This window comes from Muntiacus reevesi, chromosome 10 (assembly GCF_963930625.1).
Source record: "Muntiacus reevesi chromosome 10, mMunRee1.1, whole genome shotgun sequence".
NCBI lineage: Eukaryota > Metazoa > Chordata > Mammalia > Artiodactyla > Cervidae > Muntiacus > Muntiacus reevesi.
The window spans coordinates 70,158,588-70,176,076 of NC_089258.1; the positions used below are offsets into that span (position 1 = coordinate 70,158,588).

The following is a 17,489-nucleotide window of genomic DNA, read 5'->3' on the forward strand; positions in this document are numbered from 1 at the left end:
CGCCCCGCGCGCAGCCCGAGCCCCCGTCCAAGTCCCGGCGGCCCACTCTCCAGAGACCGACAAACCGCGGGCTCGACAGGGGGCGCTCCTGGCGTCCCCGATCTTCTCGCATCGGAATCGGCCGACTCAGGAGCGGCCTCGCCCGGACCGTCAGCGGGGTTGACGAGAACCAGGCGGCACGAGCGTGTGGGGATAGTCCGACGACTCGGCGGCGAGAGCGAAGGTTAGACCGCCAGGGGCCGCTGCTGCAAGGCCGCGAAATCAGAACTCTCGCGATAGGCGAGACTGGGCTTCGCGGAAGTGACTCCCCGGAAGCAGCATGGCTGCTCCGCTCAACTGACCTGGCTCTACCTACCTGGTGAACCGCCGACGAGATGCAGTCGGACGATGTGAGTCCTGATGCTCTGCCACCCAGGTTTTGCACAGGGTGTCTCGCCTGCTTTAGGAGACTCAGGAGCCACCCGTTAGCCTCGCGGGGCTCCGGAAGCGAGGCCTCCAGAGCCCTGATTTCCGAGCGTGGGGCTCTCACGTGTCTACCCGGGTCCTTCGGAGTTAAGGGGACCGCTCACCGCCACCTCAGCCCCCGGGTTCGGTGTAAACGGCCCTTGGTGCCTCGCAAGGGAGGCTTTTGCGTGTGGTCTCGAGATTTGGGAGGCGGCGGGGCGGGGGGTGGGTGCCGGCGTGGGGGACGGTACGGTGAGGTTTAGACACCAAAGTTAAGCGTCCTTTTAATCCACGTGCGCGTAACTCTTCAGCCTGCTTTCCCTGTGTTAGATTTTTCCTTTACCTTTGCTCCACACTCTGCCCGCGTCATAATTTTGAAAGCATCCTAGGTTCATTCATTATTTGTATGAAATATACTCAAGTGCCTACAGCGTGCCCGGCGATGTAGTAATTACTGGCAATTTGGTTGTTATTAAGCCAGGCAAAAGACCTCTGCTTTCCTGGAGCTCTGTGGCGAGGGAGACAGTAAACACGTGAACGAATTAAATACAATGGAAATGTGTAATACTATTATGAAAGAAACACCGGGGTGATAGAGAGTGATGAGAGACCACTTCGGATCAGAGAAGATTTCTCTGAATAGAAGATATCTCAGCCAAGATCTGAAAGATGAGAAGGAACTGCCACTGGGGGCTGAGGGAAAAGCAATCAAGCAATCCAGGCCACAGGAACAGTACAGTACAAAGATCTGGAGGCAAGAAAGAAGGAATGTCGTAAAGGACATCGGTGTAGAGTCTCGAAGGAGGTGTTTTAAAGGTTTTAATGTGAAATGACATCTGACTTACTTTTGTGAACATTTCTGTCGTGTGAAAGGAGAGAAAGAATGAAAGCTAGGAGACTACAGCGTGATGAGAGTAGATTCAACTAAGGTAGTGCTGGTCATGAAAAGAAGTGGATGGATTTGATATCTGTTTTATCATAACTGGCAAGACTTGGTTATGGTGAGATGAGGAGAGGGGAGAAATCAAGTGACTTTTGGATTTGAACAGGCTGTTCAATGGTGATTCTGTTTATGGATGTGGGGAAGACTAGGGAAGGTGTTCTTTTGAGAGGTGTGGAATTGGAAGCTCCATTTGGACCTGCTAATGTGTTTGAGACGTTTCAGACATTCAGGCAGAGATGTCAAGTAGGCAGCTGGATATATATACCAATCTGGTGCTCAGAAGTCTGACTAGGAGATGACAGTTTGGGAGTCATCAACTTTGAGATGATATTTAAAGCCACAAGCCAGAATTCGCTCCTGCTTTTCCAGTTTCATTTCCTCTTACCTGTTTCCTACCATCCCTCACCAAGGAAGCGACAGTGAAGTCGCTCAGTCGCCTCCGACTCTTTGCGACCCCATGGACTGAGGAGCGGCATGGGATTTTGCAGGCAAGAGTACTGGAGTGGATTGTCATTTCCTTCTCCAGGGGATCTTCCCAACCCAGGGATCGAACCCGGGTCTCCCGCACTGTAGCCAGACACTTTACCATCTGAGCTACCAAACAGGTCCCATAAAGTTCCAAAAATGTTTCATTCTTTAACGCCTCTTTGTGTTTTTCCCTTTAGCTTCTCTAGAGCCCTTTCCCAGCTTCTCAGGGCAGCTCGCGCACAGGTTCTCAGCCACTTATACACCTCTGTTGTGGGTATTTCGGAGAAAGCAATGGCACCCCATTCCAGTACTCTTGCCTGGAGAATCCCAGGGACGGGGGAGCCTGGTGGGCTGCCGTTTATGGGGTTGCACAGAGTCGGACACGAGTGAAGTGACTTAGCAGCAGCAGCAGTATTGTGGTATTTAGCAACTACTGCTTCTTTTGTTTTTTTTGTTGTTGTTGTTCTGCTTAGTTTTTTTTTTTTTTTTTTAATGTGGGTGTTGATTTTTTTTATTTTTTAATTTTTTTTATTTATTTTTTTTTTTTTACTAATTACTTCACAACAGTTCAGTGGGTTTTGTCATACACTGATATGGATCAGCCATAGAGTTACACGTATTCCCCATCCCAATCCCCCTTCCCACCTCCCTCTCCACCCGATTCCTCTGGGTCTTCTAGTGCACCAGGCCCGAGCACTTGTCTCATGCATCCCACCTGGGCTGGTGATCTGTTTCACCATAGATAATATACATGCTATTCTTTTGAAACATCCCACCCTCACCTTCTCCCAGAGTTCAAAAGTCTGTTCTGTACTTCTGTGTCTCTTTTTCTGTTTTGCATATAGGGTTATCGTTACCATCTTTCTAAATTCCATATATATGTGTTAGTATGCTGTAATGTTCTTTATCTTTCTGTCTTCACTCTGTATAATGGGCTCCAGTTTCATCCATCTCATTAGAACTGATTCAAATGAATTCTTTTTTTAACAGCTGAGTAATATTCCATGGTGTATATGTACCACAGCTTCCTTATCCATTCATCTGCTGATGGGCATCTAGGTTGCTTCCATGTCCTGGCTATTATAAACAGTGCTGCGATGAACATTGGGGTGCACGTGTCTCTTTCAGATCTGGATTCCTCAGTGTGTTTGCCCAGGAGTGGGATTGCTGGGTCATATGGCAGTTCTATTTCCAGTTTTTTTAAGAAATCTCCACACTGTTTTCCATAGTGGCTGTACTAGTTTGCATTCCCACCAACAGTGTAAGAGGGTTCCCTTTTCTCCACACCCTCTCCAGCATTTATTGCTTGTAGACTTTTGGATAGCAGCCATCCTGACTGGTGTGTAATGGTACCTCATTGTGGTTTTGATTTGCATTTCTCTGATAATGAGTGATGTTGAGCATCTTTTCATGTGTTTGTTAGCCATCTGTATGTCTTCTTTGGAGAAATGTCTGTTTCAACTACTGCTTCTTGATGTTTTGTATCTTTCTAACTAGATAGAGAACACTCTTTAAGGACTGTACCTTCCTTTATTCAGCATGTGTTTGAGTACCTCCTGTGTATCAGGACTTTGAAATGTCAGTGTCTTACATAACTACTAAGTGTACATTAAATGCCAAATGAATATAGAGCACATGAGTTAGTGGAAGATAGTAGATGATTTTCCTTGTCCTCAATGAGATAAAATCATGGAATGTATATCTAAAAACGTAGTACTGTGCCGCCTTTCACAACGGATGATGAACATATTAAGTAAAAAAGGAAAGTTACTATTATATATATAATAAGTTTATATATACATACTACAAACTCATATTGTTCAAAATATCCATGTAGGCATAATAGTTGGTGTAACATACAAATATTTACAAAATACTAATGAAATTATATCTCTGGGCAGTAAGGTTATGGTTATTGTTAATTTGTATTTACTTTTCCTGTAAGAATCTGTTATTTGTGTAAAATAACAAATCAATCAGACTATTTTACAAAGCACTTTGTCCTCAAAAGTCCTTAGAGACTTTTTCTTAGTAAAGCAGGGCATTATTTTCTTGGATTAATGTGGCGTCTCTTAGGTGAGAGCAACTGAAATGGATTTCTACTTTTGTCTTACAGGTTATCTGGGATACACTAGGAAACAGGCAATTTTGTTCCTTCAAAATAAGGTGAGTCTAGATTTTCATCTTGAACAGAGATTCTTTCAGTTGCCCTCTTGGTAACCCATCTTATAATCTTGGTTCTTTCCCTCTTATTCTAGAACCAAGACTCAGAGTTTCTGCAGAAATGAATATAGCCTGACTGGACTATGTAATCGGTCATCCTGTCCCCTGGCAAACAGTCAGTATGCCACTATCAAAGAAGAGAAAGGTAACTCCTCAGGTTTAGCTTCCATGAGAAGTACTCAACAGCTTTTAAAAGGATGTTCTTCAGTCTCTCTGAAAATAATAATAGAAGGATTTACTGTATCCCGCAGGACAGTGCTACTTGTATATGAAGGTTATAGAACGAGCAGCTTTCCCCAGGCGTCTCTGGGAACGGGTAAGACTTGGGGTATTAAATTCTCATGACCACTGATCAACAGCAAGAAGGCCACATGCTTTTTCTGCCTTCCTTGACCACATCTACCATAAACTCCTGGAGTTTAAGGCCTCTAAGAGGCCCCATGGGTGTCACTAACAGTGAAGACCTGATCATTTGTCCTTGTTCATCATGCTTCCGTTAATCTGTTCAACAGGTCCGGCTTCATAAAAACTATGAGAAAGCACTGGAGCAAATAGATGAAAACCTAATTTACTGGCCCCGTTTCATTCGACACAAATGTAAGCAGAGATTCACCAAGATCACTCAGTACCTAATTCGAATTCGAAAACTTACACTTAAGCGACAGTAAGTATTGATCATTCATTTTTAAATGTCTTTGCATGCATCATATTATGAAAGCTGAGAGATGGTGAAACCTCTAGAAATGCTTTTTCTTAAGTTCAGCTTTGGATAATTTTTAATGACTAGCTAAGCAGCAGCAGTTTTACCACAAATTAAAACTGTGCCCTTTGATTTTGCAGGATTTTAAAAGCATATAGTACAACTTGATTATTCCCTTCCTGTCTGCAAATCAGCTTCAGAAAATTGTCTTTATAACCCTGAGGGAATCCTAAAATTAGGGAATTTAAAATGAGTTTAAGAACTTCACTCTGGGTTCACTGAAAGCTAATTTTTAAAGTGATATGAAATCCACAGAATTAATTGCATGCCTTCTTTAAGGAGTGGTAGCCCTAATGCTGATTGTGACCTGCAGAGAAAGCTAGAGATGTCAGTTCTCTAGAAAGTTCTTTTCTCGTAGTTCACAGAAGCGTTAATCTTCAGCATTGTGAATGCCCTCAGAGATCTCAGAATGCCTAAAGAAACAAAAACAGCCATGTATGTGAAACATGTCTGTCAAATCTGTATAAAATTACTTGACTTTATAGTATTATCGAGGATATTTTAGTATATAATCTTGCTGTATTGAGGTGAGCCCTACAAAATCAATTCATCCTTTTTTCTTCTCATTTTTTAAATAAAGGAATGTGTTTTCTGATCATGTGTTTTATTTCCCATAGGAGGAAACTTGTTCCTTTGAGTAAGAAGGTGGAGCGGAGGGAAAAACGAAGAGAGGTAACTTATTGTTCTGATAGTCACGACGTCTCCACGTTCACTGAAGAGTAGGGATGTATAAGCAGGGCTCATGAGCACTATTCAGTGACCACTGTCTGTGAACTGTTCACACCCTAGATAATAGACAACAGTGTTAGTTGCATACGGTATCTGGTATTCTGTATCTGAAGATTATGATTCTCAGGGCCGGATAATATGTGGGTGCTTCAAGGACATTTATAATACGAAACAGGAAAAATAACTTCAACAGAGATCCGCAGCTCCTTGTCTGAAATTTTTGAGTCAGGGTTTTCAGTTTAGAATCCTATGATGTTTTGCTGATCTTCTATTTTACATTTTACTCAACTAATTTTGAGTATTCTAGTCACACACACTAGTAGTTGTACAGTGATATATAACAGTGTTTCACTAGATGAATTTATAGTAGGTAAAATTTTTTGAAAAAAACTTCCTCTGTCCATGGAGATTCTCCAGGCAAGAATACTAGAGTGGGTCGCTGTCTCCTTCTCCAGGGGATCTTCCTAACCCAGGGATCGAACCTAGGTCTCCTGCATTGCAGGCAGATTCTTTGCCGTCTGAGCCACCTGGGAAGCCCAAGAATACTGGAGTGGGTAGCCTATCCCTTCTCCAGGAGAACTTCCCAATCCAGGAATCGAACCAGGGTCTCCCGCATTGTCGGCAGATTCTTTACCACCTGAGCTACCAGAGAAGCCCAAATTGAGCTTTGGGGGTTCTGAAATTGCTGTTAAGGGATTAACATTATTCGTTTCTCTGAACTAGTCAGCTTTGTTACTGAGGTAGTGAAAATGATGGTAATATTGTGCTAACCGTGGCAAATCTAGTCAGGAAATTCCAGCCTTTGTGGAGGAGAGCAGTCTCCCGTCCACTTCATGGGACCTCAATCAGGCTGAACATTCTTATGGTTCTAAGACCCGGAATGAGGTCTTCCTGACAAGTGCACACTTTCAGTCATTTTTAAGTATTTGCTTTGCTTACCGTACATCCACAAACATGTACCTCATCATTTGTCATATCCTGTCAAGAAACAGCTTTAGTAATCTTGATGCTTTTGTTTCCATTAATCACATAGAATTCTGCATTTCAAGCCTGAGTCATTGGTCTCCGAACTTTTTTGATCACTCCATCAATAAAATTTTTGAACATTTCCTCCCCAGTAGATTATTTACAGATGTTATCATACATGTACACTTGTGCTATAGATATATTTAAATAATAGTTTGTGATGTAGGGAAGGTCTGGTTCTCAGCAAAGTAAAATTTGCCTCTAAGGGCTGTCATAGGTGATAGAGCTCAGACAGAGAAAGGAGGGTATTGTTGAGTGCCTGCATTTCATAGTTGCTGTTCATTTTTCCTTCTCCACCACCAGTTATGCAGACACCTTTGTTTAAATCTGGCTAGCGAGTTTTCATCTTCCTTGACTGTCAAAACTTTAAAAACTTCTTCATATTACATACCACCGACAGCCATTTGTTATCTTAGAAAATGTTGACAGATCTGAACGGGGGGTGTGTGTGTGTGAGAAAAATGCATGGTTCTTTAAATTCTGTGACTCAAATGCTAAACCATTAAATAACCAGCATATATAACTACTGCCTATCTTATTGCAAACTATTCATTATCATCTATGGAGCTACGTAACCAAACTTAACCAAATAGCTGTATGCTGCAGGAATCTGAATGAGAGCACCACTTTTATACTCTTTGTGTAGTATTTTAAAGAAAAAGTATTTACAGAAGTTTTGAGCATTTGGTTCCTACATCTCAGTAGATCACCCTTGAGGTGTAAGCACCCACTTTAGAGAAAAATGTAGAACATCACAATAACCTCTTGACTGCTCTGTGAGCCCCCATCTCCTTTGTAACTGATCCTGTGCACGATTCATTCTAACCCAGCTTCAGAGTGTAACACCAACATCCTCTGAGATTTCCACTGTCATATTAATGCAGTCTTTGGGGAAGAAGGTAGATTGAGGCTACATTTTGGTTTTTATGTTTCAGTTTTGTAAAGGTAGAGATACCATGTGTCATCACCTATAAGAAATCACTAAAGGAAGAAATTTATTTTGTTGAAGTATGTTTGATTTATAGTATTGTGTTAATTTCTGCTGTATAGCAGAGTGCTTCAGTTACATATATAATATTTTCTTTATGGTTTATCACAGGATGTTTAATATAGTTCCCTGATTTATACAGTAGGAAAAGGAAGAGATTTTTTAAAATCTTTTCTAACATGTTGTATCTATGGCTTTAGAAAATGTAAAGGAGTGGTCTCTCTTCCTTTTTTGCAGCTTTTATAGAGTCTTGCTTCAGGATTGCTAATTTTCTGAAATATTTAAGTGTTCGTATACCAATTTGTTTTATCAGACTCTTAGAATTTAATTTAGAAATCTATTCATAAAACCATAGGAATTTTTTTAAGTCGAAAGATTTCCAGGGTTTGACAAGGAAAAAATATATCTGGTTAGACAGGCAGAAATTCCTGTTACAGCAAGAGGGAAAAGGCGATCACATCTTTCACGTAAAAGCTTGGTTTCTTCCCTTCTACAGGCTGAACAGTGAGTACTAATGAAGTCAGTGAGTTTGTTCTCTCTCTCTTACAGGAAAAGGCATTAATAGCTGCCCAGCTGGACAACGCCATCGAAAAGGAGCTGCTGGAGAGACTGAAACAGGATACGGTGAGAGAGCTAGAAACTCTGGGGTGCAGATTTTATTTTTTAGGTTGTAGGTAATGTGCCAGGAGACATGGGACTGGTTGGAAATGGGTTTTAAAGATGTTAGAAAGAGCCTTACCTCAATTTTATTCCTGGAATAAAATCAGTATCATGTTAGCTCTGGCTTGTAATGCAGGCATGTAGACTGCTGCAGTTAACCCTTCATACTCCAGTTTGGAGACCTTTCCTTTTTTGCCATTATTCCCAACTCCTCCTCCAAACACAGCAATTCCAGGTCTCTACAAAAGCCACACAGCTTTTATCCTCCTGCTTGTTCATCCTAGTCTTTTAAGGTTCTTTAAAATGGATTTTTATTCTCTTTTGAAAGATGAATGTCATTTAAAGAAACAACATGAATAAAATATGCTTTTTAAGCCCTATTTCCCCTTTGTTGGCAAAACTACATTTGTTTCAATCCGTGGGTTTTATATACTACTGTATTTTAACCGATCTGGTGTCCGTCCTTCATAGGAGTTACAAGTTTGGTATTGCTGATTATTTAAATGTCAAATATGGGTTTTTTAAAGACGCCACTGGCTCTGGGCTTGAACATAATATAGTACTATTACTTGTCAAACTAAATGTTCCTATTTAATCACTGAGGAAAAGAATACGCTGGTCGGACAGTGGACTTTAAGCACAAGGTCAAACGTGGCGAAAGCTGACCCATGTTTCTTTTCTTCAGTACGGTGACATCTACAACTTCCCCATCCACGCCTTCGATAAGGCCCTGGAACAGCAGGAGGCAGAGAGTGACTCTTCAGATGCTGAGGAAAAAGATGATGAAGATGAAGAAGTAAGCTTTGTGTTTTTGCTCTGTCAAGCAGTACTCTGTAGGATTAGATCTATTTTTATGAAACAGAAACAGAGTATCATTTTTAGTTCCCTAACCAAAAATAGTTACCTGGTCACTCATTTCCTATCATTTTTTATTAATTTGGTTCAATAGTGGCTTCTTTGTTCTCCAGGATCAGCCAACAAACCACACATTGACAATTTAATCTTACTCAGTAGCCTTCTAAAATTTTTCCTGCAGGGTGACAAATGAAAGTCCTTATTGCCTAAAGGAACATAACGTTAAGGAACCTACTAAAATTTATCAAGGGTTTAATCTTACTGTTAATATACAGGAAGTACTTAAGTGACAGTATTTTGGGGAAAGGGGCAGATTCAACAAATTGATTCACAGGAGACTCACATAGGTACACAGTTATACTTTTCCTATTAGTAATATAGTTTTTTAATATTTGAAATGAATAGTTTTAGTTGAATGTATAAAGAATTGTTTGTTCCTCTATACTGATTTTAACCGATTAAAATGATATTTTATCTCTGATGATTTAAATCAGGCATGAGAATTGATATCCCTAAAGAAGTAAGTTGATTTGGTTGCCTAGTAACCATTCTCATTGTGTTTTCGTTAGTGATGTACTTATCAAAGAATAATACTAGATGTCTAAACTGAATTCTTATTATGTATCTTGAACCTAACAGTTAAGTTTTATTTTAGGATGTGGGGAAAAGAGAGTTTGTGGAAGACGATGAAGTGGATGAGAGCGACATAAGTGATTTTGAGGTGAGGTTCATGGGTAAACACTGTCCTTTGGCTTCAACCAGAAATGGGGGTTGGGGTTCGGATCACACAGAACAGGTAAAGTCTCTAATTTTAGTTCTAAATAGAACAGAGACGGGAGTTTAGGGAATGAATCTAGTGTCTTCTTTTTTTTCCCTTCATGTGTTAGGATATGGATAAACTGGATGCCAGCAGTGATGAAGATCAGGATGATAAATCCTCCAGTGAAGAAGAAGAAAAAGCCCTTGATGCCAAACACAAAGGCAAAACACCTCTGAAAGGGCCGTTGAGGAAGAAAAGAGCCTACGTAGAGATAGAGTACGAGCAAGAGACAGAGCCCGTGGCCAAGGCCAAAACCACGTGATTTCCCTTCAGACATTTGTAAATAGGACTGAACATCTTCCTTTTTTTACACCTTAAACACATAACACTTCTGGGTTTTGCTCTTCATCTTGTTTTTTAACACAATATTTGTGTTTTTAATATTTATGCTAGTTCTGTGGGGCAAAAAATCTGGGAGTGGAGAAAAGCCTAAATTGTGATTATTTTTATAGCATTGTTACATGACATGTGCTGAAGTAACAGCTTGAGCCCAAGAAGCATAAGGGATGAGTCTGTGGGTATAAATATTTCTAAATTTAAATGTTACCCACTCACCCCTGTTTCCTTGGCATCCTCCCTCTTGCATGCCTCCCCCACCCCTTTATTTAGAAATGTCCAGATTCCATTTTTTCATATTCTCCTTTCCCTATTTCTGTGGGAGTTAAAAAGAAAGAAGGAAAGAGAAAGTTTAAGTTATAATGTTTAGTATAAATATACCTTTTGCCTGAAATAATTCCATTTAAAACAACTGGAAGAGAAAGAAAATCCTTTTCAGGAAAGTAATACAAGTCTTAAGTTGCGTCGCAGGGAGTGCCTTCAGAAAGCTGTTGCACTCTTCGGATGCAGCTCCCCACCTGACTGTCTTCACAGCTGTGGGCGATTTTAGCCAGGAGACCCTGAAACGTGAAACCAAACAGGCTTGTTTTTTTTTTATTGTTACTGCACCTTGGTGGTTTTTTCTTGGTATCAGACTCAAAGAAGGAAAGAACCGATGACACCAGGGCAGTTCACAGAACTGGTGTGACTTTAGGAACTGGAAATGTCCTACTGGCTCACGAAGCAGCAGCTTTCTACCAGCCAGGATGAATCAGATTAGATCTAGGGCTTGAAAACTGATGGAGGTTAAAAAGTCAAGATGAATAAAATATCCTTCAATATTTTCAGGATGTTAATTTCTTTTCATGCTGCCTATAACTTTAAATTGAAGATTTTGAGACAATGATTTATAAATTATGTATACATGGACACACAGCTGTTATATGCAATGGCTTGGAGAAGTAAACTTCTGTGGAATATGAGACCAAAGGAAGAATTACCACATGGATAAATAAAGTATGTGGAGAATATCATTGCCTCTGAAAAACTGGAAACTCTGTTATCTGAATTACTTACTCTACCTAAATTATTCCTTGGTGGATTATAGCCCATTATTTTAACTTTTTCTCTTCATTCAGACCACTAGAACAGAATTTCAATTTTGAAAACTCAATTATGATCCTTTTGCCCATTCTCTGTCCTAGTTCCAGAAGCATCCACTGATCCTCTTGCCTTTTCATCTAAAGAGTTCTGAATAGCTTTAAAGGGAGAATAAGGTAGTGATCAAACTCTGCTGAAGGCTAAAAGACTGAGAGGTAGAGACTGGAACCTTCCACGTCCAATTACAGACTTGGTCAGGCACAAAACTCACAGAGATCGCCCGAGGATGACGAGGCCTAACTGAAACCCAGTGGTAGCTTGTCCCTCACCTTTACCCGTCCTGAGGAGCAGTGGTCCAGGAGAATCAGGCAGTCGGTGGCCTCTTCTAACAAGGCGCTCTTAACACACTCGGGTGTGAGGCTTGAATCCCTTGCTACGTCACATATCAGTTTCAAGAGAGCCTTCAGTAAGACCACAAGTCTACAGGAGACTCTGGAATCAAGAAGAAACATGATAGTCATACTCTGAATCAGGATATTAAAACTGAAAAAGGGATCTGGGATAAAGCCCTCATTTCGTGACGGAACTGAAGTCCAAGTTTAAGACCATAGGGCTGGAAGCAGAACGAGAGACCAGACTCCAGACTTCTGAACTCCAAGCCCGCTGGTTTCTCTACAGCACACTGCCCACAAACCCGGACACGCTGGCATGCCCAAGAGTACCTGGTTGCCCTCCGGAAGTTGGTGGTTTTACTGTTAGGAAACAGCCCTCCTGAAAAGAGAGAACTGGGCCCTCCCTACCAGGGGCCTATACTTTTGGCCAGAGAACAGGAAACGGCCCACAGTTCTTTAGCTTGGATGTGGTCTAGGCCTGGAGGTTAAAGATACAGTAAGGGAAGTAAGCTTGGCTTCTGAGAATTCAGAGTTGATTTAACTTTTCTGTCACTTTAATGCTAGATCCTAGATTACCGCCCTGTCTCTATTTACTTCTGCTTTGCCTTTCTAAAAATTTTTATGATGATTACATAAAATTGTAAATGTGCTTAATGCCACTGAATTATACACTTGAAAATGGTAAATTTTATGTATTTTTTAACCGTAATAAAAAAAAACTAAAAAGCCCTAAGGAGGCTGAAAAATTTAACTTATAGTGTGAAAATACCACACTTCTGGGCAGAAATATGACTGGGAGAAGAAAAGTTTACATCCTTCATCTTGATCTGAAAACCATTAAGCGGTTTCCTATAATGTGGGTGAGGTTCAGCACTTCATCTGTTGTCTTTCAACAGAGTTGGCTCTGCGCTCCACTCCCCAGACCTCACCCCCTCCATACTTCACATTCGTTTTCTGACCTCTCCACATTTTCTTGACTTCTACTTAGTATCAGTATTGATTCCATTTCATTCATCCATCTATTCCAGTCACTTCTGAGATATCTGTGTACTTAGTACTGGGCTTTCCCTGGTGGCTCAGTAGGAAAGAGTCCACCTGTCAATGCAGGAGCCTTGGGTTCAATCCCTGGTTCAGGAGGATTCCCTGGGTTGGGAAGACCCCCTGGAGGAGGAAATGGCAACCCACTCCAGTATTCCTGCCTGGAAAATCCCGTAGACAGAGAAGCCTGGCAGGCTGTAGTCCATGGGGTTGCAAAAGAGTCAGACACCACTTAGTGACTAAACAGCAAAACTTAATACCAGGTTCTGAGTAAATCTGGAGTTCTCGGTATACCAAGGTGATCTTCCATCTTCCTGGAGCTTGGAGTTCAGCAGAGAGAGACAGTAAGTAAATAAATGCAACCTGGGAACAAATGTGATTCTGGGGTACATTATAAGGAGATGAGAGAATACAGTTCAGAACAGACACATACGTGCTGCTAAGACAATGGGACTCGCGCCCAATTAAGTCTTGTTATTTCATTCAGACTCAGTGGAAAAAGCCCCGATACTGGGAAAGACTGAAGGCAAAAGGAGCATAGGGTGGCAGAGAATGAGATGGTTAGATAGCATCACTGACTCAACCTACAAGAGTTTGAGCAAACTATGGGAGAGAGTAAACAACAGGGAAGCCTGGCGTGCTTCAGTCCATGGGGTCTAAAAGAGTTGGACACGACTGAGCAACTGAACATTTCCTGCAAGACAGCCTTTTGCAGACTCAATGTGTTTGGGTTCCAGCTTGCTGTGCATGACGCCTCCCTTGAGCCAGAGTTGGAATGCTAAGCAAATGTGTCCCAAACCAGCATTCTCCTGATCAGACATGTTCAGTGATGTGCTGGGAGTGCTGCACTCTCGATCAGACTTAAGAAACCTAAGGGTGAACAAAGTCAAGGATGTCTACTGTCGCGCTGCTCAACAGCCTGAACATTCTAACAGGCCTTATAGATAGAGATGTCACCTGAAGGAACTAAGTATGTATCTTGTCACTGCCACTTTCACAGTAAAGTCCGACGGTATGGGAAAATGGGACGTATTCCTCTGTACAGCATGTCCTTAATACTTCGTACTGAACATACATCTGGGCAAGTCCTGCAGGGAGTATGGGTGGAGTTTTGCCCCTTAGCACACCTGACTGCTGGCTGTCATACCTGGGCCAAGTATACTGCAGGAGAAGTTTCAGCGTTTCCAGTATCTTCAATCTGGCCTCCTCCTCGGGTCCATCATATACCTCCAAGTAACCAATGATGACTCGCTCCAGCCTTTTCAAGTGCCGGACAGTTAAGATCCCCAACCTAACAACAGAGAAGATGCGATGCAGAGTGAAGCTGAGGAGTATGGCCAGACCCAGCTGCTCAGGGACTCACCTTTTCACAAAAGCTGCCAGGTTTCTCGCGTAAGTCCTGCGTAAGAGAAGGCGGTGCTCGGGCTCCATGTGCGTTAGGATCAGCTGCAGGACCTCGTCACAGTGTGTGGTGGGTCGGGCCCCATCTCCCTTCCAGTGTAGGGCTTTCTCCAGGACGGGGAATAAGTCCAGCAGACACAGGAGCACAGCCTAGGAGAAAGCAGCTGTAGTTCACCAGTTGGTAATCATAACACTCAATGATTTCTCTTGCAACTTCCACTCATCTACCATCCTCAGTGTCCATGTCATAGAATTCTAAAAGATGTGAGTAATAATACATTAAGTGTAATGTATTACTTTATATTTTCAAACTTTTTAAACATTCTTTATTTCCATCAGACAGTCTCAAGTTAAAATCTCCTAGGATAGTTCTTTGCTAACCTATTGAATGGAGCAGAGCTAAGACTTTAATCCAGAATTTAGGAGTCTCAGTCTATTGTCACTGAATACCTAAGTTTAAGTTGATATTTACAAGTATAAATATCTACTATAAGACCTCTCCCCAACAGAATCTAAGATGACTCTATTTGTATCCACTTTTGACCTCCCTATCTGAAGTTTCAATGTCCACGTAATCCCTTTTAGCTCTCCTGGGATCGTTGTTTTTTCTTTTACTTTTTAACTACCATCGTGAGAGTCTTAACCTTACTGGCTTTTAGTATAGCCTAGATTCTCAAAACCTAAAATCATATTTTAAAAAGAAAGGGGCAGGCTGAGGTAGGAGGAGGGAGAATATCTGGCCTAAAATAAGAAACAAGGTTATTTCTACCTCTAATTTTATGTAACTTGTTTCTTAACTTCAGAATGGTCTTGGCGCCCCTCCCCCCACACTAGTCCCCAGAAATTCTCATTCTTTATAAGCAAATATCACCTCCTTACCAGATCCTCTTAAAACACCCCAATACTACCAAACCTTGTTAGCTGCCTATTGTTAAACACCTACTGCATTTTATACAAACCTCTTTTAATAGATATATTACTCTGTACTGTATTTATATTTACAGCATATATATATTTACATAAACGTGTCTGCAAAGGATTTCTTAAAGCCAGAAAATTTGCCTGACTCATTCAGTCTTGGAACCTACAGTGGTGACTGGCACACAAGAGATACTCAGTGTCTACTGGAGGAAACAGCAAATGACGCTTACCCAACATACAAAGAGGTCCCCATGTCTGTGTTGATATAGAAGCAGCCCAGAAGGAAGGACGCTTAATAAAAATAGAACTCAATTGGGAGTTCCCTGCCTGGTGGACCAGTGGTTAGGACTCTGCACTTCCACTGCTGGGGCCAGGGTTTGAGCCCTGGCTGGGGAACTAAGATCCTAAAAGCCATGTGGCTAAAAAGAAAAAAAAAAAAGGAGGTGGGGGTGGGGGGACAGTGGGAAGAAAGAACCCATCTTTCTCTCTTGTTCACAAATAGGTGAGAGACTACAAAAAGAAAATCTTTTTAAAAACTAGAACTTTTTCAGACATAAAGCTGCCCCCAAGTGATATATAACTGACCCAGATAAAGACAAACACTGGCTTTTCTGTGGAGGCTCAGAAACATGGATACCTCTTTGGTATTGAGACATTTTCACTAGCCATTTGCTATCCCCATTTTTTTTTTTAATGTATTTACTTTTGCCTGTGCTGGGCCTTTGTTGCTGCTCAAGGGCTTTCTCTAGTTGCATACTGCCAAGGCTACTCTTCGCTGCAGTAACCTCACTTCTCAATGCGGTGAGTTCTCTTGTTGCAGAGCATGGGCTCTAGGTGCACTGGCTTCAGCAGTTGCAGCCCAAGGGCTCTAGAGTGCAGGCTCAGTGACTGTGGGGCTCAGCGGCTCTGCAGCGTGTGGGGTCTTCCTGGGCCCGGGATCGAACCTGTGTCCCCTGCACTGGCAGGCAGACTCCTGACCACTGTACCGCCAGGGAAGTCCAGCTATCCCCATATTTTCAACTTGGTAGTGGCTCTCAGTTATCATCCCCACCTTTCAAGAAGAGAAAAATGCTACCAACCATCCTTATTCACATAATGCCACCGTCTACTCAAATCTGAAAGCTAAGGCTTAGAGTTATGAGCAAATCTTACAATCACCTGAACGAGGTGGTGCTCCCGTGTGTACAGGTGGTTGAAAAGGGCGTGGTAGACGACCTGGGCCCTGTTGTACTGCAACAAATCAGCAGCTGGCTGCAACGAGACAAATCACCCAATTAAAGCTCCCCAACGTGGGCAGAATGTTGACAAATTTTGAGACCAAACATGGTACATGGGATTTATTACACTACTCTTTCTGTGTATATTTCAAAAGCTCCATAATACACACAAGAAAACAAGTTTCCTTGAGTAATAGCTTACACATTTGGGTATAATCCCTTTCAGCTTCTAAATTTTTTGTTCCTTGAAAGTCAGCTGTTAATTAGTCAAAGTTTGCTTCTTCAGTCTGACAATGGTCTGTGTTTCTTACATGTATCACCTCTGAGATACGAGCTGCTTGTATTGTTGCCTGGGAAATACCATGGACAGAGGAGCCTGGAAAGCTACAGTCCATGGGGTCGCAAAGAGTCGGACACAACTGAGAGACTTTCACTTCACCTCACAAGCTAGTAGATTGTTTGAGGAAAATATAGGAAAAAATATAAATTACTGAATTGAGGTACATAACAGCATTAATAGTTAATAAAACATATATATACAAACAATAAAATGGTGATACTGTGAATGAGGAATGGCCACGAAGACTCAGTCTGTGCCATCAATACACATACCAGAGAGCGGAGGTCACTCACCACATTAAGCACAATGTGATGGAGGCAGTGGACACCCAGGATTTTGTTTTCAGTCTGATAGTCATCTGAGATGAGCAATGATGGAGGAAGTATTCTCTCCAGATGTTGGCTCAGCCAGGGTCGAGTGACCTTTTGCAAAGTCCATGAGAAAACGTATTTGGTGGCTGGGTTATTCTTCCAGGAGTCCCTAAATGGAAATGTGAAACCACATTAAGTGACATGGTGTCCTGCTGAAGCTCAACGGATTTTCTTGGACTTGAAAAAAAAAAATGTCCCGCATAAGATAACTCTTGATGTTATACATTTTTAAGATTTAGATAAAAATAACTTACTAAAATTACACTAAATACATTTATTACCCAGGGCTTTGAGCCTAAAGCATATCCAAGGAGAAGTAGCCAGTTACAGCCACTGCTATGTAAAGAATCTGTGGCAATGGTAGTGGTGGTGGTTACAGGGAGAAAGTCTTGAGAAGGGAGAGAGGAGGAAAGGAAATGCCTTCAGTAACGTTATTACTATATGGGAGCAAATGATTCAACATTCAAACAGCAATTT

At 41.7% G+C, this 17,489-nt stretch overlaps 2 protein-coding genes across 5 annotated transcripts in view; one reads left to right on the forward strand and one right to left on the reverse strand.

Moving 5' to 3' along the window:
* The first annotated feature begins 295 nt into the window (after positions 1-295).
* MAK16 (MAK16 homolog) lies at positions 296-11,262 on the forward strand. The gene is made up of 10 exons (XM_065946590.1): positions 296-389; positions 3,972-4,021; positions 4,114-4,223; positions 4,330-4,394; positions 4,591-4,742; positions 5,456-5,510; positions 8,131-8,205; positions 8,927-9,037; positions 9,752-9,817; positions 9,984-11,262. The coding sequence occupies exons 1-10, from the start codon at positions 375-377 to the stop codon at positions 10,176-10,178; spliced, it is 894 nt and encodes a 297-aa protein (XP_065802662.1). The 5' UTR covers positions 296-374; the 3' UTR covers positions 10,179-11,262.
* The window catches only part of TTI2 (TELO2 interacting protein 2), a 10,733-nt gene continuing 1,779 nt past the window's right edge, over positions 8,536-17,489 (reverse strand). Inside the window, exons 2-9 of one of the 4 annotated variants that reach the window (XR_010664578.1) lie at positions 16,914-17,121; positions 16,243-16,335; positions 14,126-14,313; positions 13,910-14,053; positions 11,662-11,824; positions 10,634-10,812; positions 9,146-9,271; positions 8,536-9,008 (exon numbers count right to left, since the gene is read on the reverse strand). Coding sequence is in view for 2 of the 4 variants with exons in the window: in XM_065946588.1 (XP_065802660.1) it covers positions 10,708-10,812; positions 11,662-11,824; positions 13,910-14,053; positions 14,126-14,313; positions 16,243-16,335; positions 16,914-17,121 (901 nt within the window). In the remaining 2 variants the exon portion in view is untranslated. Of the gene's footprint in view, positions 9,009-9,145; positions 9,272-10,603; positions 10,813-11,661; positions 11,825-13,909; positions 14,054-14,125; positions 14,314-16,242; positions 16,336-16,913; positions 17,122-17,489 lie in introns of those variants that run through there. The other 3 variants (XR_010664577.1, XM_065946588.1, XM_065946589.1) reach the window with 3 other exon arrangements.

Coding starts and splice junctions, on each gene's coding strand:
- MAK16 (XM_065946590.1), top strand. Junction 4,395..4,590: donor CCAGGCGTCTCTGGGAACGG/GTAAGACTTGGG, acceptor TCTGTTCAACAG/GTCCGGCTTCATAAAAACTA. Junction 4,743..5,455: donor AAACTTACACTTAAGCGACA/GTAAGTATTGAT, acceptor TATTTCCCATAG/GAGGAAACTTGTTCCTTTGA.